Raw genomic sequence first — 24,294 nt, 5'->3', positions numbered from 1 at the left:
GACCAGATGTCTTCTTGGAAACACTGAGGAACATGGTCAGATGAAAACAAACATAGCATTTCCTGCCATGATTTATAGCTGTATTTCCAGTGTTGTTGAGAAGTTCATGTTCAGAGTGAAGGAAGAGGAAAGACAGCAGGCTCAGTAGTGGCTTGGGACTCAAGACAGGTGCCCCATTGATGGGAGAAGGTTCAGAGAGTTAGGAAAGAGCTGTGGGTAGAAGACAAAAGACAGACTGGAAAGATCAACATATGACCCCACCAGTTTCCTCACCAAGCAGCATTACCACTTGGACAGCTACAGATAATTTTTATAGGCATGAAAAAGGCAAGAAATCAACCCATTCCTGAATGGGTGTGAAAAAGGTGTTATTGCAGATGACAGATAAAAGTAAGTAAAAAGGTATTTGCCTATGATACATTTCACCTGCAGGCTTCTCCAGCTCTGAATCTAGAATATAACTGATTATAGGCTTCACTACGTTTTTAAGTTAGACTTAAATATTGCAATTGTGTCCAATTCATAGTAAAGATGTTTTAGGTGAAGTAACGTGCCCATGGCCCATGCCAAATGAAGGTACTCAATCTGCTTACAAACCAAATTCTTTAACCACTCTACCATGTCGGCGCTGAAATCACTGTTCCTAGAAATAGAATGACTAGAATGAATCTGCTTCAGTTTCTTCCAGCAATCTGTTGAATTTACAGCTTCTGACGGTGATAAGACCAAATCAGAATCTTTTCTGGCATTTTCTCCGCAGTGTCATTATAATGCCTTGCAGCTGTATAAAAATACAAAGTTACAACTATTCTGTCCAGCAGAGTAATCTGAATCAAACAGAACAAATGTAGTTATTCTACATCAATGTTATGTTATTTTTCTAGCTCTCCATTTTCAGCCTAACAATGCTCTGGCATACAAGCTTCGTGCAGATGTCCGTGGTCACTTGGGCTTGACAGAGCTGGCAATTTCAGACTACAAGATGGCACTGCAACTGCAAGAGGCCCAAGAACACTGAGGGGCTCATGTCCCTGCGATGGTCTTTCTTCCAGGATCCCCATGGCAGACAAAAGGCTCAAAATGGACACATTCAAAACATTATCCATCTATTATTATCCATCTGTCTTGCGGTCCATCAATTTGGATGTGTGTTTTTATAGGGATAGCTCACAATTGGCCTAGATGGAGTTTTTGCACAGTGAAAGTATATTAGATACTTATATGTTTCTGACGACCAGCTGGCTTCACAATGGCTGTTATGGGATATTCAGGGGTTTGTGGTCTAAAGCAAGAAAATACACCTCATGTAACTGCAGAGAAGCTTGTAAAATTATTGTATGCCTCCAGAGATTTTATATGAGTATATTATTAAATTTTGTTTCTTCTGGAAATTAGTTTTAATAAACTTCTCAGTTGGAACAATTTACTATGGCTTATCAAACCTGAGACCACTGCACTCAAGGAAACAAGTGACAGCGTGATTTAAAAACTAATATTTATGTTTATTATGGTGAATAAATGCAATTAAATCAATCAATTTGGCCTCTGAAAATATGTTACAGTACAAAAGCTGCATTGAAGTTACTTGAAGAGTATATTCTTGCTTTAGACCACAAATTACTTTTGATCATGATTTAGAAAAGAAATACTGAGACATGTTTTCAATTAAAAAAGCTACTACTTTTACAATGTTTATTTCTTCTTGAGTTCTTTTGGTCTTCTTAGCCAATGGAATCATTGTTCACTACAATACACAAGTATTTATTTATCCTTTATTTTAAATTAAGTTAAATAAAATTATATTTGACAAGGGGACCTGACAATCGTTCAGATTTCAGGCATTTTGCTGTTATTCAAAGATGAACATGAACTGCATTAATGAAAGAAAGGAGCTGCCCTACAATGCTGTGTAACTGCATATTATGCTGAAATTAAGCTTGTTTTTTTGATATGACCCATTATTTGCACTGAAATGTAAATCGCTTTCACAACTGGGGGCAGCGTGGTGGTGTAGTGAGTAGCACTGTCGCCTCCCAGCACGGAGGTCCTGGGTTCAAATCCGGCCTGGGCCTTTCTGAATGTTCTCCATGTCTGCGTGGGTTTCCTCCAGGTACTTCGGTTTTCTCCAAAAGACATGCAGGTTGGTTGGACACTAAATTGCCCAAAGATATGAGTGTGTGAGTGAATGTGTGTGCCCTGCGATGGATTGGCAGCCTTCCCAGGGTGTGTTCTTGCCTCTCGCCCAATGCACGCTGGAATAATGGATGGATGGATTTAACACCTGGGTGTACAGCTCTAAACTAGTTGTAACTTACAGATTCTCACTTCTTTTTTTAGAACATATTCCTTATAGACCATAATTTAAGAGTGATAATTGAGAATGCATACATCTGCTTTCCATGAAAAAATGTAAATCTGCACAGTGATTAATGTCAACTAATGCCGCTACTAGATGTGGTTCTTTTCAAACCAGAATGATATACAATTATCAGACCTGTAATTTCATATTCGTTCTTTGGATTTCCTGTAAGGGTAATGTCGCAGGTATAGCTGTGTAAGAATTTGTCTTGTGGATAACTTGTGGTATTTTCCTTTTTTACAATTCAAATTGTTGGTTTGTTAGGATAATATTACACTTATTGTGTCTTCTCTGTGATATCTCCCTTTTGATTTCCTGAAACTATCAATGATGTTCTTCACTAAGCTTGCTCTGGATAAGCTGAGTTATGTAATGTAAATATACTGAATGGGTAGAGGTGACTGCCTGGAAGGAGTAACCCTGTTATTCAGGGCAGCTGAATTGGTCACAGTTTTCCTAAAGTTCATGACCCACAGGGATTTAAACTTGACTATTGATATCCTCGTGGGTCCCCCTAGGCACTGAGTTAATACCTGATAAGCAATTAATTTTCCTAACACAGAGAGATAAGGTAAAGTAATCATATACAGAATGTCAATAAAAAAAAGTATTTGAACACCAGTATACACCAGGTCCACTGCACACAGATGAATGCAGTATATTCTGCATATTTGTGATGATCAAAAATAGATTAGCATTTACATTAAAATCAATGACAGATCCACATTTACCATAAACCTTTAACAACAATAGATCAACATTTATGGAGGATATGGAGGAGAGAAAAGAAAGCATGGGAACTGTGAAACTAAAATGAAAAACATCTGTTGTAGATTACAGTGATTTGTAGAGTACAGGGTTACAGTGCAGGCTTTCACCGTCCGGACGGCTTTGTCAGAGGGCATTTTAAGAGGAATCTTGAAGAAAATGGCAACATGATCACTGACAGCACCAATATGCTCTGGCATGTTTAATTGTGAAACCTAATGACAATGCTAGATTAAGATTATGCCCACATATGTGACTGAAAGAGTAAAAACTCTGGCCTATGAGTATGATATATACTGTACATACATGAACATTAAAGAGGCACAAAGGGAGCAGGCATTTCCAGCAGCGTTGACTGCATGCGCTAATTCATCTTCGTACATAAGATTGCTTAAGTTCACACCTGGAAATCTTCTTTGTTCTTTTTGCATATCCTTTGTTGGGACAGGCAAGACCCAATTGGGTACATATCATTTACAGAATTTGTTAAATTGCACAGTCACAGTTTAGCACATGCTTCCTTATAGTTTTCCGCTCGTTTCTGTTCACCAGCAACTGAGATGAAGGCTGTCTCTTCTAAAGAAAGTGAACTTTGTGCTGCTTGGTTATCCCAAATAGTTATTGTGGTTTTTGCCCCAGCTCCTCCCAGTATCTTCAACCCTAAGAGGAAGAAACTCCAAGCTGGGATGGATCTTTCTGAATTCCTCAAATAAAGGATGGACTGGGTACAGGACCTATATCACTCATGGGGTGTACTTTCTTTATCAAAAAAGGAGATGATGAGCTGGCTGGTGTTGATGTAATGGATGTGCGTATGGCACTCCGAAAGCAGGATGCTGCAGCTCTAGGCTTGGTGTGACCCCCACAGACCTAGGTCTGCTTGTTGGACAGAGTCTGCTGCTCCCCCTTCATCCTGTTGTTTCTCCTCAAAATCAGCCTTGCTGTGTCACTACTTGTGACATATAAGCCAACAAATTAATTGGATAGTTAACTATCCAGGTTAATAAATATAAATAATTTCAGCTTTAGTGTATTTTTTCAATTGGCCTGGTTTTATGAGCAATGAAAGCTATTATAGATAAAAATGTTAATGATGAATTGCTTTGTGACAGTATTGCATAACAATAACTGGTACAAGGGATATTTTGGGGGTTTCTCGTCTAAATCAAGAAAGCACACTTAAAATAACCTCAGAGCAGGTTTTACGGAGATGTTATGTTTCCAGAAACCATAACAATAAACACATTTATTTTATGGAGTTTATTCATATTTACTGGACATATTTACTGGGCTTTATATTGTGCCAGTACCTCTTTCCTTGAGTGCAGTAATATCATTTTTTAAAAGAATAATCAGGTAATGTACACAGTTACAGCATCAGGAGGCATAATATATTTGCTCTGGAGTTTCTTTAAGCATATTGTTTATTTATTTATTTTTGCTGTGGCAGGAATTGTACATTTATTTTATTATCCTCATTCTGTGATGCTCATTTTTGATTTTTTATTCATAACATGCAGCAATAAAATTACAGCTTGGCAAGCAACAGGAATTGATTCATGATCAGAAATCATATAGGTTTGTTAAATATTTATCAATTGCAATGGATTGGGAACTGTTGAGTATTCCCTCCTCCTATGGCAAGCCGTTTTAACATTGAATCGAACCACACTCCTATCAGTAATTACATTTTAGATATCCATAATAGCATTTCTCCTAGTCAAAATTGTATTCTCACCAGTCAGAATGGTAATTAGAGATATCTGCAATTACATTCTTACTAGTAGAAATTGTATTTCAAGATATCTAAACCTTTATTTCTCCTAGTCAAAATTCAATTTAAGATATCTTTAAATCTTTAAAAAGTATAAGTGGCCGTATAAACATTTAATTGCTAGACTGGATATGTATTGCAGATATCCGTTATTCAATCCTTGTAGATATCTGAAATAGGGCTTTTTCCTAGCAAGAATTCTATTGCAGATATCCAGAATGTTCATTTTGGATATCGAGAATGACGTTATGGATATCTGAAATACATGAATGGCAAAAAGGACGTCATTTGTCCTAGGAGAATGACGTTGTGGATATCTGAAATGACAATTGTGGATAGGAAGAATGTCCTTGTGGATATCTGAAATGCTCATTTTGACTAGGAAGAATTTAATTACGGATATCTGCAATACATATCCAGTCTAGCGATTAAATGTTAAAACAGCTTGCCATACTCCTCCCACTCTGTGTAGTTGTGACAGAGGCAGAAAGGTTGCCACGTCATCCGCCGCTTCGTCAGTCGTCGACACACGAATACAAAGATGGCTGCCTCCATCAGGGAAAAACAGACAGGTTTGTTAAGGTTTTACATCTTTTACATTTCACACACTTCAGATTGTGTGAGCCTATGTCGCCAGCGAATAAGAATCATGGTGTAAAACCAGGCATTTAATTTCCTCCTCTACGTCAGGGCAACTTGGAAGCGCCGTCAGCTAACTCCCTTTTTCCGATTATACGGGGAGCAATAGCTCGCCAATAATAACATTAGTTATCAGTCTGACGAATATTCCTACAAGATTATAATTGGGGCCGACAGACTGTCAAGCTAGCATCAGGGTCACGAACATAACTTTGTATCTTTGCTCCCCTTAGATTACATCGAACCCTAGTTATTGTACGTTCTTTACGAGCTGGTGCTACGAGGCTTACGCCTTAAGCTAAAATGAAATGTCAACATATGAGCTAGCTTTGGAAAGCCTGACATTTGTTAAGTTGTGTCGCTAATTAGCTAGCTATGTAGAGCAGTATGAAACTTTTCCTTATTTCAGGCAGATGTGAATAAACAGGTAATAATAACCATTCCATGTTTCAAAGTAACAACTCTAGTTCGTTACAGTAATGTAGCTAGCTAGTAAGAAAGCGAAAGCTTAGTGTTCAGTCTGTTACAGTACTTCATACTCAACATTTTTTGTTTTCCTCAGCTGCCCTGAAGCGGATGTTGAATTTCAATGCCCCTCCAATGAAAAACACCGCAGCTGAGCCAGTGTGGAAGGTAGCAAATTGTCTCCTGTCTAATTACACAGTTTACCGGTAATAATAACAAATCTACTGTGAAAGGGCTGTTATCTGGATCCAACTCTTACATTCTAGTGTACTTGCACGTGAATGTTCGTTGAGTAAGAGTGAGTTAGCAGTCATACCACAACAGTTGTCAATACCGAGACAAGTAATTATTTTTCAGGAATAGTCTAGTATGAAACCTTGATTATAGCTACACGTTTCATGCCCTGTACATAGCCAGGTGGAAGATTAAATGTATGGACAAAATGTGGATTTGTTTTTGTGAAACTTCAATTGGAATATGCATAACTTATTTACTGTTATGTTCGCAGGTACTAATCTACGACAGGTTTGGCCAAGACATTATCTCTCCTTTGCTGGCTGTCAAAGAGTTGCGAGACATGGGCATAACTTTACACCTGTGAGTGATTAAGCATGAATGACAAGCTTTCCTAGATGGCATTTCTCATTTAAGATGCTTGTATGTATCGCTATTTGATGTATACTATGGTGTGTCACAGACTACTCCATTCAGATCGAGATCCTATCCCAGATGTCCCTGCCATCTACTTTGTGTTGCCCACAGATGAGAATATCCAGAGGATATGCCAGGTATATAAGCGCCTCAGTGCAAGCTCACACAGTGCATGTGAATTTATGGAAACCCAACCGATGGGAGATCTCATTATTATTTCTCTTCTGTCCCCTAGGACCTTCGGAACCAGATGTACGAGTCTTACTACCTAAATTTCATCTCTGCAATTTCCAGAAGCAAACTGGAAGACATTGCCAGTTCAGCTCTAGGAGCCAATGCTGTGAACCAAGTCACTAAGGTCTGTCACTGATTCTCTGTCGATGCCAATTTTGCCCCTACACTTGTGTGCTGGTGTCAGAGGGTGTGAGCGGGCTGTCCTTTGAGCCAGTTCCCCAATGGCTTGATGCTGTGGAATCCTTAATAAATGTCTATCCATACTGAAGATTTGCGTCACGAAATTGTTGATGATTTTAAGAATTAGATATTCAATGCAACAAAGTCAGGATTACTATGTTCAGGTTGCGCTTTTTCATGGAGTGATTTGGTTTCACCGATTATCATATCTCTGCCAGAGACAGATACATTGTACGTCTTACGAGGGTGTACGAGCTTACGCCTAAGCTAAAATGAATGTCAACATATGAGCTAGCTTTGGAAAGCCTGACATTTGTTAAGTTGTGTCTCTAATTAGCTAACTATGTAGAGCAGTATGAAACTTTTCCGGATGTCAGGCATATGTGAACTTTGTGACTGAACTTTTTATTTTGTGTTGTAAATAGATAGTTGTAAATAGATGTATGATGTCACTCAGCACATGTGCTTATTATTGGAGCAGTCAAGATTATATAGTGATCCTCTGTACTCCTTGAAAAGTAAAGCAGCATTGTTTATTTTTGTTGCCTATTACCCGGTTATCATAGTTGCTTGGGAGCAGGAAAGTAGCTGTCATAACTTGGGGGGCCATTTCACCTGTAGTCAGTTTTCTGTGGACCTGCGTCTGGCTCACCTCAGGTACAGCTGATACTCAGCAGGCACAAGTGGACTGCTGGTGCCTGATTGCGAAGAATAGAGGGTATGCATTGACGTCACTTTCCCACCGGAATACGCCCCCTCAGTCAGACTGAGTGGCAAAACATGCTGCGACATGGCTGCCTTTAGTAGAGGAAACTGCAAAACCGGGAATAAAACAAACGATCATCTGCTTAAATTAAAGACAGTTGGACTCGACAGTGATCCTTACAACCAAAGAACCAGTGGTCCATGGACATTCAACAAGAATCTTTTTACAGACTGCCGAAAGCTAAAGATAAGAGAAGCAAAATTGATCGCTGCAATTTGCAGAAACAACTGGAATCCATGCACCGAAACGTGGATTTGCGGTTGTTATTTTGTGTCAGGTATGTTGGATTTTTGGGTAAAATCGTACCTTAGTGTTAGCTAGCCAAGCATATAAATTATCTAACCATCCCCCCTTTGTTTGTAGAACACAAGGCTCATCATCATGGATGTTTTTTAAGAAATGCTGACAAAAACTTTACAGTTACACGGAATATAAATGAAAGATGCTGAATATTTAATTGATGGGTGTCAATACAGTAGCCTACATAACTTAAGTTATGATTTTACCCAAAAATCCAACATACTTAACACAAAATGAACCGAACAACCGAACAACCGAAAATCCATGTTTTGGTGCCTGGATTCCAGTTGTTTCTGCGAATTGCAGCGATCCATTTGCTTCTCTTTTCTTTAGCTTTCGGCAGTCTGTAAAAAGATAGCTCCGAGTTCTTGTTGAATCTATTTGTACAGTCAATCGCACAACGGCTCTTTCCCATTTTAGATGTGTTTTTTGTGTTTTCACGGCATTCAAGCTGAGCGCTAACACTGCCACTCAGTAGTCTTTCTGCCACTCAGTGGGTGTAGTCACAGTGACTTCCACTTCCTGCGACGTCATGTGCATATCCTCTATAAGTTGAGTGCTGCATGATGGGGTGTGGATAGTTCCACTGGCCAAAGCATTACATTACATTACAGGCATTTAGCAGACGCTCTTATCCAGAGCGACTTACACAACTTTTTTACATAGCATTTTTTTTACATTGTATCCATTTATACAGCTGGATATATACTGAAGCAATTTCGGTTAAGTACCTTGCTCAGGGGTACAACGGCAGTGTCCTACCCGGGAATCGAACCTGTGACCTTTCGGTTACAAGTCCAGTTCCTTACCCACTGTGCTACACTCCGTCCTAAGCATCCTTCTCTGGGCAGCGTTGCGCTGCCGTGTCGGGCTGCCCGGGTCGCCAGTAGACAATGGCATGCATTGACACAGTGGAACAGTGCCTTACATGGCCACCAGTCACCTAGCAACCCTGAAATTGCCATTCTGATAGGTTCACTGAACAGATGCCAAAGAGTAACCAATCTGCCATTCAACCTGAAAGGACCCTGGTGTGTGCTGAAAATAACAAAGCTGTAATTTTGCTTTTTCAGGTGTTTGATCAGTACTTGAACTTCATCACGCTGGAGGATGATATGTTTGTCTTGTGCAACCAAAACAAAGAACTAATTTCCTACCATGGTAGGTTTTTTCATGCCCTGTTCAGCATATTATGTGAATCATTGAAACAAACCCTTAGCCTTTCAAAGAAGTATGGTTATGATAAATTCACTGCAAGCAGATATAACACAAGTCAAGCTTTGTTGAATGTTTAAAAATTAAATGTCTGTAATGATATGGAGAATATGTGTCCTGTTTAATTTCTTCATCATATTCCTACTTTGAAATTGAAATTAGAAAAATGACTGCTATAGCACCACTATGTTTTTGAGCAGTACCCTACAGCTGGGTTTGAAACCATGTGGATTTTATATCCTTTTCTCTTGTGGCACCTGAACAGAAATAATAGAATAAGCTCACAGTGGGTGCCTGCCTGGTCCACTAAGTATTGTAATTTATTGATTGGTACACAGTATATTTTCTTCTCTTAGATTTGATGGCAGTGTAGCAAAAGGAGTTATAAAAAAAGGGTGATGATTTTTGTCTGCCTGTGTCATAGTGTACTGTATTCTATGACCTAATTTACATTTCAACTTTCAGCAATTAATAAGCCTGACATCATGGACACAGACATGGAGATCATCATGGACACAATAGTGGACAGTCTCTTCTGCTTCTTTGTCACTCTGGGTGAGTTCAACCATGTGTGCCATCCTCTATCACTCATATTCAGAGTTCTTTTGGGCCATATTCTATATTATGGTTGGGGCAAACACAATTCCCGTTTTATGTCACTGCTTTTTTGCCTGTATAAGAGCTGTACATTGCCAGTGCACATTGTTGCATGTGACCTTGCCTTATTTTACTGTGAATGAGAGGTAGGTGACAACATATCTGAATTTAAGCAGGGAGAGACTGCGGTTGCATGCACAGTTATGAATAGCCAGTGCTGACTAGCCAGTTAGCTCATAAGGAAAAATGGACAGCACACTCAGAATATATAGATTTTTCACAAGCAGCCAGTCAGTGCTTCCACAAAAAATTGGGGCTGACTGTTTCTTACCGGCCCAAGTCCTGAGTACAGCGAGGTTAAAGTTGGCTATTTGGTTGATACACAGACATCCCAAGATTTCAATGCATTACCAGCTGTAAAGTGACCGTTGGATAAAAACTGCAATGGACTTTCTGAACACTAGGGGTCAGTAGATACAAGGGGATGGCACTGTGTTAGCATGATGAATTGATCCCTCATCTGTGGCTGGGCAGGGAACTTATACTCTGGCACAAGGCAGTTGTGAACCAGAATAAATAATAAAGGACAGCTAAAAAGATTGTCTTAAACCAAGTAAATTCTCCAGCAGAGTAGAGAAATGATATTCATGTTACTCTAACCACTGTTGGGCTCCTTTATGCATTGTTGTACTGCTGGCTTTATTTAGTAACACAACTCTCGTTTCTATCCCAAATGGAGTATTATGTATATCATAATATTTTTTCCATATTTTTAGAACATTTGGCCTAAATTTATTCTAAATATCCTAGACGTCTTGCTGCTTTCTCTCGTGGTGTATGCTCGTGGTGAATGCATTGATGTCATTTTCAGGGAGCATTGGAGAAAGGCTGCTTTTATTTGTGGTCTTCTTTTGAGATGTATTGTGAGTGATTGTTGATCATATTCGGCAATAGTGTTATGGAGTAAAGGACATTTGCTGTTCTGCTGTTGCCCTTGGGTTCTTCCCAATGGCACAGAATAGCTGGGTGACCAGCCAGCCAGATTTGTCGATTTATTTTGAAATGTGATCATTACAGTTCTGCTCAGTGACTGAGCATAGCGGAATATTGGCTAAAGATAACTGCATGTTGACTAAGCTCTGGACAGCAATCTTAAACAGTGATTTAAAAAACTGCTGGTTTGAATTAAGGAAAGGTCGAGTGTGCTATTCAGCATGGCAATGCCTTGGCTTTGTGAGATAATGTTGATTGGAATGAATCTTTCCTACCTTCCCACACTGTTGTAGTTTTTTATTTTTTAGCTATTGCCATTGTATGAAACAGTGAAGCAGTGTTGTGCTGTCGTTAGGGAACTGGATCTGTAGAGGTCACAGGTTTGAAAGGTGGGGCTCTGCCAGTTGTCCCTTTGAGCAAGTACTCAATCTAAATTGCATGAGTAAATATGCGGCTGTACAAGTGGGTTGTTTGTGAAATGTAAAAGTCCCTCTGGATAAGAGCACGCCGAAATGTAAAAGTAATCTTCGGATGTAATGTTTTCCTTCATTTGTGTGAAGCTGTGCATTTGTCCCCTCAGTGTCCTGACTGTCTTTTGCCTGCTTTGAGTCAGTCACAGAGGCTCGTTCACCACAGATCACATGGGGACTCCTGTCACTCAGAAGGCCTTACTGTGAAAGCCTCTGTGCAACAGACTTTAGCTTCTTTCTTGTCCCTTCCCTCCAGGTGCCGTGCCCATAATCCGCTGTCCGAGAGGGAACGCGGCTGAGATGGTGGCTGTGGTAAGAATGCGCTTTCCCTTCCGTAAGAGATCCTTTTCCCACTGCCTGTGAATGAGGGAGGGGGCAGCACAGCACACAGGACCTCTTTGTCAGGTGGCTCTCACTGGCATTACTGTGAAAGAGAGGAAAGCTTCAGGGCTGCACTTCCCTTCTGAGGTGCTGAAGGTGAAGGCCGCTGACTGGTAATATAACGACCCCGGCCCCGCCCCCTCCGGTATTTGGGGGGGATGGCTTGCCGCTCTTTATGTTCAGTGGAATGCTGTGAGAAAGCTGATCCAGAGCCTTAATGGATGTTTGTGGTGGCGAAGCACACGCTGTCCCAGTCCAGACAGACTGCTCTTTGTTCCTGCCTCTGAGCTGCATCTCCCGCGTGGGGTGGCCATTGTGGCTCCATGGCCTGCCATGCGGGAGATGAAGCTGAACCCAACCCCTCTGGTCACCACAGAAACTGGACAAGAAGTTGCGGGAGAACTTGAGGGATGCCCGGAACAGCCTGTTCACCGGTGATACCATGGGAGCCGGCCAGTTCAGGTGTGTCAGCGCTCTCTCTCTAATCAATGACAAGAGCACAGTGCTCGGCTATCGTGTGCCCCCAAGCAATTATGAGCTATTGTAAAGTCCATTTTCTATGATACATGATTGATCATACATATAGTCCTCTGCAGACTTCAGAACCTGGTAAGACTTAACTTTAAGGAAAATGAACAGTGTTTAATTTGCAGGGGCGTGACATTTTGAGACACTTTGTCTCAAATAGAGGGCAGCTTCCTTGCTGCTTCGCTGTCAGATTAGACAATGTTCTTCAAAGGCAATGGCCTGCTGCCTGCATTCCTATAAGTCGGCTCCCTTCAAAGGTAGTGTCCTAATGGAAAAGGGACCTCAAAAGGCAACGAATTTAAGACACACTTCGAAGATTGGATGACATCACAGAAAAGTAATGCGATTAGTAGCAAGTTTGCTGGCTTCTTCATGGGAAGCTCATCGAGGCTTCAAAACATTACGTACATTATTCCAGTGTATTAAATAATTGGAATGTACTTTTTAGATACAGCTACAACAAATTATCGAGTTCACTGTGTACTCACACTTGTGAACAAGCTCCTATGCTGCCACTGCAACTGCTGCTGTGCTGTATTCTGCTGCCATTATTTTAACTGAAGTAAGAAGCAAGGACCTATGGGGTATCCCACCTGGTGGTTGGTGGCTGCCTTCAATTTAACTGAAATAAAGCACCTTAGAAGGACGCATTTTTTACAATTTCAGATTGGGACATGCCTATGGAGAACAAATGTGCGAAATTGAGAAAATAGTGAAAATACAAAGTAGTATTATTAAAATAATGCAGAAGCTAGTTTGCCTGTAAAGAGAGCTGGCATTTCACTCTCCTCTCTGAATGAGCCTTTATTATGGCTGTCTCTATGTAGTGGGAGAGGGAAGTGTCAGCACAGTGCAAGCTTCTGCTGGCCCTTCTATCTCATCTCCTCTATCTCTTCTGCCCATGTGGCCCGTTACAGTTTTCTTTGAATTTAAACCGTAAAGAAAATGTATTTTCCCCGTCACTTCAGGTTATACACACTTATCCAAAGCAATTCTGTAGATACAAGGTGTAATGCTTCCCATAGGTACATGTGTCACTATATAAGCCAAGAGTTAAGTTTACTTAAATGGTTTGAGGAAACTGATTGCATTGGGTATGGTATGGTAACTTAATCTGTTCAAGTAATTGCTGGTCTTTATCTTTTATGTTAACCACTGTTTTATAGATTTATAGTGACTTATTTTTTTCAGGCTGAGACTACTCAAGTCATTTACTAAGACTGGCATTTAGGTTTTGCTGTGTTGGGTCCATATAATCTGTCCTTGTTGGGAGTGTGCTGCTTATGCATGAGGGAATTCAGCTGGTGGTATAGTTGACTGGCTCTGCTCTTTTGACCACAATTCACCCTTGCTTCCTATTTAAAAAAACAAAAAAACAAAACAAAACGGTGCCATTTGTGTATTCTCTAACCCTGCGTGTGTCCACCTTCCTAATGAGTGACAGGCCGTTAAGCTGAGGCCCCTCCCTCCTCCAGCTGTGTTAACTGTTTGATTTAGGAAACGCGTATGAGTTCTGTTATTCTCCCATTCCTCACTCATCCCCAGTCATCTGTCTTCTGGACGGCTGCCTGAAGGCCCCATTCAGGACCACTCTTCTTCTCTGCAGAGAGGCTACCTGGGGGAATATGGAATTTGGGAGAAATTAATCATGAAGATGTTTTTAAATGTCTGTGTCACTCTTAAGCTTTCAGAGGCCACTGTTTGTCCTCGCTGATCGCAACCTGGACCTGGCAACTCCTCTCCACCACACATGGACATACCAGGCTCTGATCCATGATGTACTGGTGAGTACAACTCAGATGCGTCAATGTCCCTTTCTCCCACAGTAGCTTCAGTCATATTACTATACAGTTTACACCGGTGCAAAACAGGTGCAATTCCAGCTCCAGTATAACTTTTGGTAACTTTCTGTGCAGAAATACATATTTTCCCTTAAACATATGAAGGTTTTTTGGTGCAACGAAGCAGCGCTTGAAACTCACTCAGTCCTTTCCCTGTGGAACGGGAATTTATAGTTTTTGACTTTTAGTTTTGACTTACAGTTTTTGGGTTCTAGCCACCTGATTGGTTCTAGCAAGTTGTATCCTGGTTATGTTGATGGTTTTGTGGTTCAATTGGATTTCGTTGCCTTTTCCAGTTCAAGCCCCATTTACACATGATCATGATTCATCCAAAGAAATGACTGACCATTAGTTTATTAGTTGTTTATTAGTTGTTGGCTGGACTTACCTCACATCAGTGTGGCTGTTTACCACAATCGGCACTGGTGTGGTCAGGATTCAGTACCAGACCGTGGGGCCCATCCTCACACTAGAACAGTGCCTTAACAGGATGAGCCACCCAACAGCCCCAGTGCATGATGGTACTGTTGTCACTGTCACTGTGGACACTATACTGTAACTGTGGACTTGATCACTTTTGAGCCACACCCAAAAGAAACCACAAAACAGATATACGTTCATAAGGGGCTCATTTATATGCTTTATGGACAAAAATCATTTTATTCATATTTGGAGAAATTTTGTATATGTTTCTGGACCCCTAGATATTTTAGACCACTGTACTGATTGAAAGCTTGTAATTCCCACTTGAAAACGATGCAACACTGAGTTTCATAATTTTTTATTTTTAGCCTAGACAATTGCATTTGTGGCACTTTATTTCTTCCAAAATTATGAATATAAACTAACCTAAGTTAGTATTGTAAATGGTACAAATGTCTTGCTGCATTTACGCCATTTTTCAAGTCTCTGGTGTTCTGGAGTTATAAAGCTTTAAATAGGGTACACCCTAAATGGGCTAGGATTGGCCAGATTTGGCATGTGCGCTAAGGCGTTAAAGACACTCAATTTCAAAAATAACGTATATAACCAAAATATTTTCAGCAGTAACACTTACATTTGGACGATTAAATTTTATCTGTGTTCTGTAGATAGAGACAGAGACAGAATGAATCCTGTCGCTCCCCAGTTCTAACTTAGCCCAGAAAACAGTATATCAGCTAGGTCTATCAGAAAACATATGCCTTAGCCATGCTCAGAATTTCTCAAGAATAATAGTATTTTCCAAGAAATAACGAAAGTCATCAATAAAATTTCACCTGGTGCAGTTACTTTTACTGCTACCACAAACTGAATGCATAATGCAGCTATAATGAGACAAATATTTTGGTTACGCTGGGCTATAAAACACTATGACAAAAGTAAAATTAGACATAGTTAGAAAGCTTATTTTGTCACCTTTTGGATTGATTAACTGTCTATCAAGCCAGATTGTACTACAAAGGACGACAACACCGAAAACAACGTGGTATTACGCACAGCTATTTTGTAAGGTACCCAGGCGTCAAAAATGAGCATATATTTCACAAACGGATTGTCCAAGACAATATATGACCACTCCGTCTGGAAAGGGACATCTCTATGCGTAAAACCGATGGTAAGGTTGTATATTTATTCCATATTTAGTCGCAGATATTGACAGTAAAATGACATGGTATAATTTTTCAAAAATGAATCTTGTTTATTTCAGTGTTCAGTGAGCAACGATTTTCACAGCTGTACTGGCATACCTTCGGCTGTTGTTGGCTTTATCTTGTTGCTACGACGGAATACAAATTTTTAGTGGTAAAATGATTTTTTAAATGTATGCCCAGATCAACACAATTGTCCAGTGTGTTGTGCGTGGGGGGTGTAGTTACAGATGAGACTGCTGGGAGGGGGTGCTTGGTGAATTCACAACCAGCGAGACAATAGTGGCGCTACGAAACTGCATATGCGGCATAGTTGTACTGAATCATCTACTAATAGAGCTAGAACACCGAGTTTGTGTTTGCATCTCATAATTTGGTTGCAGGAGCACAGAAAGTCTGAATTGAGGCATCTAGGCACGCCAGCTTTCCGACCACTAGGGGCTTTGCGCGAAGTGGTTAAGAGATACTCCAATTTGTCTCTAATCCATGTTTGAGTTTTCAGGTCATTGTATAACTTAACTGACACATTTTCATTTCAGTTGTGTTTTAGGAGACATACTTAATCAAAGCTGCCCGAATGTACCACCATTTTTATGTGATGTCCAGCATATAAATCAGTCCTGTCACAACACCCAGAGACTAAGCCTGATAACCACACCTTAGAATATGTAAGCATTTAATAAAGCAATAAAACAAAAAATCGGAAGAAACTCAATAAAAAATATAGATGTGTATAAAGAAATGTGTGACTCCAAATTTTGCTATCAATTTTGCCACTTGAATAGCGGTTGTCAGCCTTCCATGCTAGTATTAATGTACTGGGCTCAGCGTTTGACTTATTGACTCGTACCATGTGCATAAAGTAAAAGGAAAAAATACAGGTTTGGTTTGGGGCTGGAAGAGCTAATCCTGGGACAGCAGTCAAATAGTGATTTTGAGGCAATTTTTATATTGTTCATTGTCTGCAACACTCAGGAAGGGATCGTGCAAGGGCGTGTAAAATCCTTGAACTAGTAGGACAAGTAATCGTGGAAAATTTGAACTGAAAGGGATGACCACTCAAAAGACAGAGCTTTTGTGCTGCTGGGTGGCTGGTCCTGGTATGTCACTGTTCTAGTGTGTGGATGGGCCCCGCAGTCTGGTAACTGACGGTGGCAGTGCTGACTGTGTTTGGTCGCCACGCAGGGTGGCATGTGATTGGCAGTAGCATGACCCGTGGATGGATCCTCATGGCCTGGTTGTAGGCAGTCCACATTCCTGGACAGGTGCAGCTCTCTGTGAGAGCAGAAGAACACGATATAAAGAGCAGGTGTGGCTCAGGGACAGGCTAAGCGTTCAAGCAATGACTGGGTTTGCATTGAGAGGTGGTGAGGGTGTGCACACTGAAGCAGTCCCCTAGAAACAAGCCCTCATTTGTTTGTGGGTTTCTTTGGAGGTGGCCTCTGGAAGGGCCGGTCAAATCCACCACTGGTTTGCCTAGGTGTGTGCCCTGCCCAAACTGACCTGCTTAGTATCCTGCCAAATCTCTCAGATGAAAGTGAATGTGCATGCAACCTTATTAGTGTCCACGCAATTGGTGAAGACCAGGACCATGTCCAAATCGATGCACTTGCCTACTGTTGAGTATAGTCGTTGAGTACTCTGGATGAGAAAGTTAAGTAGATTAAATTTTATCTAAATATAGGATCTTAAAATCCCAGGATGACACACTTATTTCCGGGTTTTTGCTGAGTATATTTGGAAGCATGCTTTTCTGGAAGTAAACAACCATTTTGGTCCCATAAATATGACGCATAGCTTCGGTGATATTTTCCTTCAACAACAACGATGACACGTGAGCATAGTCGGGCAAGGGCAGAACATGTTACAACACTTACACAGTATGGTTGAAAAATAGTATGGTGGATATTTTTTGCCTAATGCCCATTGTGTACTAAAACTCTTACAGTAGCAGACAGTACATAATTTAAGGACACAGTATTTAGGAGGCTGATTTGGACACAGCCCACGTAAATCATTGGCGTATAGTTTGGATATTTTCATGGTATTATGTCCACATTGCATGATGATCTATAAATATACGCTAAAAGTCTGCAGATGTGGCATGAATAAACCGACAATTTCCTGATAAAAACCGTAAAAAATTTCTGTTGAAAATGATATTGGTGGCAGACATCTAAGTGGCAAGCACGGTTGTCAGCACTTTGTCTGTTTCATTCTTTTAAGCAATTAAGGGGATTCTACAGTAGTTCATAATTTAGTGTGTCTAGGGTTGCAAAAGCTTGAAATGCAGTATGATTCTATTGTACCACTGAATTCATAGACCATTTCTAATTGTTTTACAGGTTATTTTGCACAATTTCTCCTATAGGCAGCTTAGGTGGCTTGAAAAAACGTTTAGGTGGCCCGTCGAAGTCATTTCAATGCAGGACAAACCCTGAGGTTTATCTGCATCTGTGCTGTTGACTGTCCATGCCTTTCCCAGCTGCGCACATCGCAGGTGACTTTCACCTGGTGATGAGCAAGGTTCCTCGGAACTGGTTTTAGCTGGTGCCTTCAAGGGCAATGATGAGCGTGCTAGTGCATATTTGCTGTGTGAAAATCAAGGTTGAGGCCAGGAAAGTGAGATTCTGCAGCAGTTGGTGGTGGATACTGATGGAAGTTAAGCAGTAATATCTGTTCGTGAGTGATATGCTCTCTGACCGGAGGCCGGCCATTTTGTATTCCCTGGGAAGCTATTGCCTGAAGGAGGCTGCAGGTGGTCCTCCTGTTGACTATAGAGAGGCTAAAAAACACTAAGAGTAGAAACATAATCCTATCCATATTTGTGCTTATTAATATTGTGCCCTGTAAAATGAAGAGGTTTTTTTGTGCAGGAAGCTGTAGGGAGCCAGAGAAAATGAATCGCCGCCTGTTTTTTCAGGTATGAGGTCATAAAATTCCAGACTTTGTCGTATGTCTTACTTTGGTCGGCACAGAGCCGTTCTCTCTGTGATCCCAGATATCTGCAGTGTAGGGAAAGGGCCCACCTTCCTTTGGGAGGCTGGATTTACAGTCCTGAGTGCGTATTTGGAAACCAATGAAGGTCTGTGTGATATTTATCAGGGAGGTGAGTTATTATGGCATACAGGTATCATGGCATAAACAGACATCAGTATATTCACATCAGTCTTTTTCCTAATGGGGAGGGCTGTGAATGCCTCCGCACTGTGTCTGACATCATCGCCAAAAAGCCAGATCCTGTCCTCATGCCTATATTCTGCATTGGCTGTTTTTTGTGCTTTTCCTGTGTAGGTGTCTCGAAGATCATCTTTTAAAGAGACCCTAGTCAGGTTCTTTCAGCATTCAGTTTTAATCCTCGCTATTATGATTGGTGCCCATGATGTTTAAGGGCTGCTGGGTGGCTCATCCTGGGAAGTCACTGTTCTAGTGTGTGGATGGGCAACACAATCTGGTGTGGAATCCAGATCATGGCAGTGCTGACTGTGGTTGGTAGCCACGCAGGGTGGCATGTGATTGGCTGTGGCATCACCCATGGAGAAATCCTTACGGCCTAGTTTACACCTAGTTCACACATTAGGAGAGTGCTAAAGATAGTTTAAGACTGTATGGTCTGACAGCACAGACTGTGTACGGCCTAACAAGCACTGTGCTTTGTCCCAGGACTTCCACCTGAACAGAGTGAGCATGGAGGAGTCCGCTGGGCATGAGGCCTCGCCCGCTGGAGCACGGCCCAAGAAAAAGAACAAGAAGAGTTATGATCTCACTGCTGCAGACAGGTTCTGGCAGAAACACAAGGGCAGGTGAGTGTACTACTGTACCCCACTAGGGCAGGGGAGTGTACTACTGTACCCCACTAGGGCAGGGGAGTGTGCTGCTGTACCCCACTAGGGCAGGGGAATGTGCTAATGTACCCCACTAGGACAGGTGAGTGTGCTACTGTGCCCCACTAGGGCAGGGGAGTGTACTACTGTACCCCACTAGGGCAGGGGAGTGTGCTACTTTACCCCACTAGGGCAGGTGAGTGTGCTGCTGTACCCCACTAGGGCAGGGGAATGTGCTAATGTACCCCACTAGGACAGGTGAGTGTGCTACTGTGCCCCACTAGGGCAGGGGAGTGTACTACTGTGCCCCACTAGGGCAGGGGAGTGTACTGCTGTACCCCACTAGGGCAGGGGAGTGTGCTACTGTACCCCACTAGGGCAGGGGAGTGTACTACTGTACCCCACTAGGGCAGGGGAGTGTGCTGCTGTACCCCACTAGGGCAGGGGAGTGTGCTGCTGTACCCCACTAGGGCAGGTGAGTGTACTACTGTACCCCACTAGGGCAGGGGAGTGTGCTACTTTACCCCACTAGGGCAGGTGAGTGTTCTACTGTACCCCACTAGGGCAGGTGAGTGTGCTACTGTACCCCACTAGGGCAGGTGAGTGTGCTACTGTACCCCACTAGGGCAGGTGAGTGTGCTACTGTAGCCCACTAGTGCAGGTGAGTGTGCCACTGTACCCCACTAGGGCAGGTGAGTGTGCTACTGTCCCCATAGAAGGCGAGTTATGTGCTACTGTACCCCACTAGGGCAGGGTGTGGGTACTGTACCCCACTAGGGCAGGTGAGTGTGCTACTGTACCCCACTAGGGCAGGTGAGTGTGCTACTGTACCCCACTAGGGCAGGTGAGTGTGCTACTGTACCCCACTAGGGCAGGGGAGTGTGCTACTGTACCCCACTAGGACAGGTGAGTGTGCTACTGTACCCCACTAGTGCAGGTGCTGAATGGATAATACAGTTGGTTGACAAATTGAAAATTGGTGTTATAATATGAAGCGCTGATGTTAATTTCTTTTGTAAATTTATGAGTAATCATTGTAACTGTATAACCAAAAATATCTGGGCACCCCTTGGTCTGGGGGCTGTGTTTCATGGCTTGGACTAGGTCCCTTAGTCCATAGACTACAGCATACAATCACACTCTAGATGATTCTGTACTTCCCCAACAGTTTGGGGAAGGCCCTTTCCTGTTTCAGTATGACAATGCCCTCGGGCACACAGCAGGGTCCTTATAGAAATGGTTTTGTCGAGAATGGTGTGGAAGAACTTGACTGGCCTGCACAGTTGAATCCTGGCCTCAACCCCACCCAACACCTTTGGGATCCATTGGAAAGCTAACTACGAGCCAGGCCTAACTGCCCAATCAGTGCCCGACCTCACTAATGCTCTTCTGGCTGAATGGAAGCAAATCCCTGCAGCAATGCTCCAACAGCTAGCTTAAAGCCTTCCGAGAAGAGTGGAGGTTGTTATACCAGCAATTGTGGACCAGCTCCATATTAATACCCATAATTTTGGATGAGATGTTGGACGTCAGGTGTCCACATATATTTGGCCATGTAGTGTATATTCTGCACTAAAATTAGAAAAACGGTAACATTCAATTATTTTGAATTAAACTAACTAACTAATTTTTGGATTTGCTTAAGCACAGTTTAACACAACAAACACATTGTTAATTTAGACATAATATTAAACAAAAGGAATCTGTAAACACAAAACACATTCTTAAAATTATTATTTCATTTATTTAATGAAAAAAGTTATCAAACACAGATATCACCCTTGTGAAAAAGTAATTACCCACCTACAGTAGTTACTTAATCAACCAAGTAACCAGATTTAATTGACAATTAGATTCAGCTGACTCAACACAGCCAGGTTCGATTGCAGCCAGCCCTGTTGAATGTAAATCTCACTCATATTGAATCTAACCATCAGAGTGAAAGAAATCACCACAAAGTGTCTACAAGAACACTATGCCATGGTCAAAGAAAATTCCAGTAGAGATGAGAAAAAAATTATTGAAATAGATTAGCCTGGAAAGGGTTACAAAGCCATTTCTAAGGCTCTGGGACTCCACCAAACTACAGTGAGATTAATTATTTGATGTTGCTGGCGGTTAAATAGTTTTTCTTGGTTTTTTTTCTTTTAAATGCTTACATAGTTATATAGTTAAGTCAGACCCCCCACTACTCTATGAGACACGTGTAGTGAGGTGTGTGAGTGTGTATGACTGCGTGTACTCGTGCGTGTGTCCATGCTTGTGCGTTTGTTTGTGCATGTGTGATGTGTGCGTGTGTGTACGTGTGTGTGTGTGCGTGTATGCTTGTTTGTTTTTATGTGTGTGTGTGGATGTGTGTTGGTATGTCTGACCCTGTTGGTTTGTTCCCGATGCAGTCCTTTCCCTGAGGTGGCAGAGTCGGTGCAGCAGGAGCTGGACACGTACAGGGCCCAGGAGGATGAGGTCAAACGGCTCAAGAGCATCATGGTGAGAAACACACACCTGCCCAGGGAGGAGTGGGCAGGGTAGGAACTGGGCCAGGTGGCGGGAGACTGGGCCAGGGACGAGACTGGGCCAGGAGGAGGCTGGGCCAGGAGGGGGTGGCGGGAGGGAGACTGGAGCCGGGGAGAGTGGGCCAGGTGGCGGAGAGACTGGGCCAGGGGGAGGAGAGACTGGGCCAGGAGGAGGGGAGATTGGGCCGGGGGAGAGATGGCGAGGAGACTGGGCCGGGCGGCAGGGAGATTGGGCCAGGGGGAGGGGAGATTGTGCCAGGGGGAGGGGTGAGGAGTAGAGGAGATTGGGAGACCCAGTGCTCCACCAAGGCCCTGCTGTTGGCCCGACTAGCCAGGAGCCTAGCCAGCTCATGTCAGAACAATTCCAGCATGGGTGGTGCTAAATTGACAGTAGCTGGATCAGTCCTGCTTCGCTGCAGGGAGTCTGATCCTTTCTTCCCTTTACTCCTGCCTCCGTTCTGTGATTAGCCAAGACAAGCCACCTCACAACGCCTTCAGGCGTGCACTGACTGAATCCTGTCAGGCGCAGCCTCTTCCGTCACGCGGTGGCGGGCTTGCGGTCACATCTGGAGAGCACACATACACCGTCTGCCAGGGCTGGTCTGAGTCCCGGAGGAGCAGAGGTGATCGGTCTGGTCTGAGGGGGAAGCATGGATCATTAGAACACTCATCCATCTGCTCTGAGTCTCTCAGTGAGAACACTTATGTAACAAAGAGCTCTTTGAGGAGGCCTGATGAGAGCGCAGCAGGGTTTATGCCATGACAACCAAGGGGAAAAAACAACCCAAACTGAGTGCAATGTTCCATTTTCTCAGCGCATGCTGTTGCAATGATAATTTGACTGAAGGCTCCTCTTTTACTGAGATTTGAGCCTTCCCCTTTGATTCAGTGCACAGGGGTACCAACTCCACACCGATGATCAACGTTTGCACTGTCAAACGTGATAAATTATGTTTTCTTCACCAGGGATATCTGCAAATGCAGTTAGGTCTCCGTAACATCCCTGCTGAATTTCCTTGAGCAACAATGGCTGTATAGAGTGTCCATGAAAACGAAGGATAGAGATGGAATGAGTCTCTGTCTGCTCAGATGTGTGTTTGGCTCTGAGCTGCTAGTATTTATACACCACTGCATTCCAGGAAAATGTTGATGATGCTGGGAACGGCGTTTGTCTGGTCCCGTTGGATCAAAGTGAATCTTCTCCGAGCTTCTGAGAGCAGAGGCAGATTGCTGAGGCCACACAGACTGAACAGCGCCTGTGCACGATGGTGCCGACAGACCGGGCTCATTGAAGCATGCCGCGCGGCTGGCTCTCAGTCTCCCGCGGGCAGAATGGAAAGCGTGACAGCCATGCAGGGCAGAAGGAGGCCAGAAGCACGTGAAAATGAATTTGATGAGGCTTTGGTGAATGATGGAAATGAATGATCCAAACGGGTTTTTCAGTAGTCTGTGACTCTTTCTTACCTAGTAGCTGAAACTAAAAGCAGCACTGGGCTTGGCTAGTGCCCAGAGAGAGACCTGGGGAATCCAAAGGGCTGCTGGAAGTGGAGCTGGTTGGGTAGGCTTCCCCTCTGGTCCAAGCAGAAAACCAAATGCACCAGGACAGGGGACACTACTGTAGCAGACCCTGTATTTCAGATGGGATGCTAAACCTGGCCAAATTACAGAATGGACAAATTATCATTCCTCAGTTCAACTGGCTTAAAGGAAAAATTCACCCAAAAATAAAAAAGGTATTTTTACCATCTGCAGATTTTAATACAAACACCCCGTGCATATAATGCTGTAAGATTGTGCTTATAAAGGTTAAAATTACTCCCAGTGACAAAGTTGAGAAGAACCACAGATTTTTAGATTTATATTCTATGTACATTGGCATGCATGCTATCAGCTATTTGTCATTATCTCTGCAATTTAAAAATCAGTCATATAGACTTCCAGTTGAGCGCTGGAATGGAACCTCACATTCCCACTACATTTAAAAACTTTTTCTATTCGCAAATTGTCTGGTTTCAAAGTACATCACATGATTTCTGATCATTTTTTGTGTGTTTCTTGGTATTACACGATGGCATCTAAGTCTGAGAAAAATTCAAAAAAGGACGATACCCCCACTAGCATAACCATGGAGGCCATCACGTGCGGCATTACTATAGCAACACAGA

The 24,294-nt window shown here is 42.5% G+C and overlaps 2 protein-coding genes across 5 annotated transcripts in view; both read left to right on the top strand.

Annotated features, from left to right (window-relative positions):
• Positions 1-1,797, top strand: part of ttc6 (tetratricopeptide repeat domain 6) — a 72,417-nt gene extending 70,620 nt beyond the window's left edge. For 3 of the 4 annotated variants that reach the window (XM_064336311.1, XM_064336318.1, XM_064336297.1), the window contains exon 31: positions 885-1,797. In XM_064336311.1, coding sequence (XP_064192381.1) covers positions 885-1,018 — 134 coding nt within the window. In that variant the 3' untranslated portion in view covers positions 1,019-1,797. The remainder of the gene's footprint in view (positions 1-884) is intronic. The other variant, XR_010330151.1, reaches the window with a different exon arrangement.
• A 3,539-nt stretch (positions 1,798-5,336) lies between these two features.
• The window catches only part of scfd1 (sec1 family domain containing 1), a 46,167-nt gene continuing 27,209 nt past the window's right edge, over positions 5,337-24,294 (top strand). Inside the window, exons 1-12 of the mRNA XM_064336230.1 lie at positions 5,337-5,473; positions 6,103-6,173; positions 6,514-6,602; positions 6,703-6,793; positions 6,892-7,014; positions 9,210-9,297; positions 9,817-9,906; positions 11,668-11,723; positions 12,169-12,254; positions 14,005-14,104; positions 19,456-19,595; positions 22,013-22,103. Of these exons, the coding sequence (XP_064192300.1) occupies positions 5,443-5,473; positions 6,103-6,173; positions 6,514-6,602; positions 6,703-6,793; positions 6,892-7,014; positions 9,210-9,297; positions 9,817-9,906; positions 11,668-11,723; positions 12,169-12,254; positions 14,005-14,104; positions 19,456-19,595; positions 22,013-22,103 (1,056 nt within the window). The 5' untranslated portion in view covers positions 5,337-5,442. The remainder of the gene's footprint in view (positions 5,474-6,102; positions 6,174-6,513; positions 6,603-6,702; positions 6,794-6,891; positions 7,015-9,209; positions 9,298-9,816; positions 9,907-11,667; positions 11,724-12,168; positions 12,255-14,004; positions 14,105-19,455; positions 19,596-22,012; positions 22,104-24,294) is intronic.

The sequence above is a fragment of the Anguilla rostrata genome, chromosome 1 (assembly GCF_018555375.3).
Source record: "Anguilla rostrata isolate EN2019 chromosome 1, ASM1855537v3, whole genome shotgun sequence".
In the NCBI taxonomy this organism is placed as follows: Eukaryota; Metazoa; Chordata; class Actinopteri; order Anguilliformes; family Anguillidae; genus Anguilla; species Anguilla rostrata.
The sequence above is the reverse complement of the archived record's forward strand: the minus strand, read 5'-3'. Positions and strand labels throughout refer to the sequence as shown.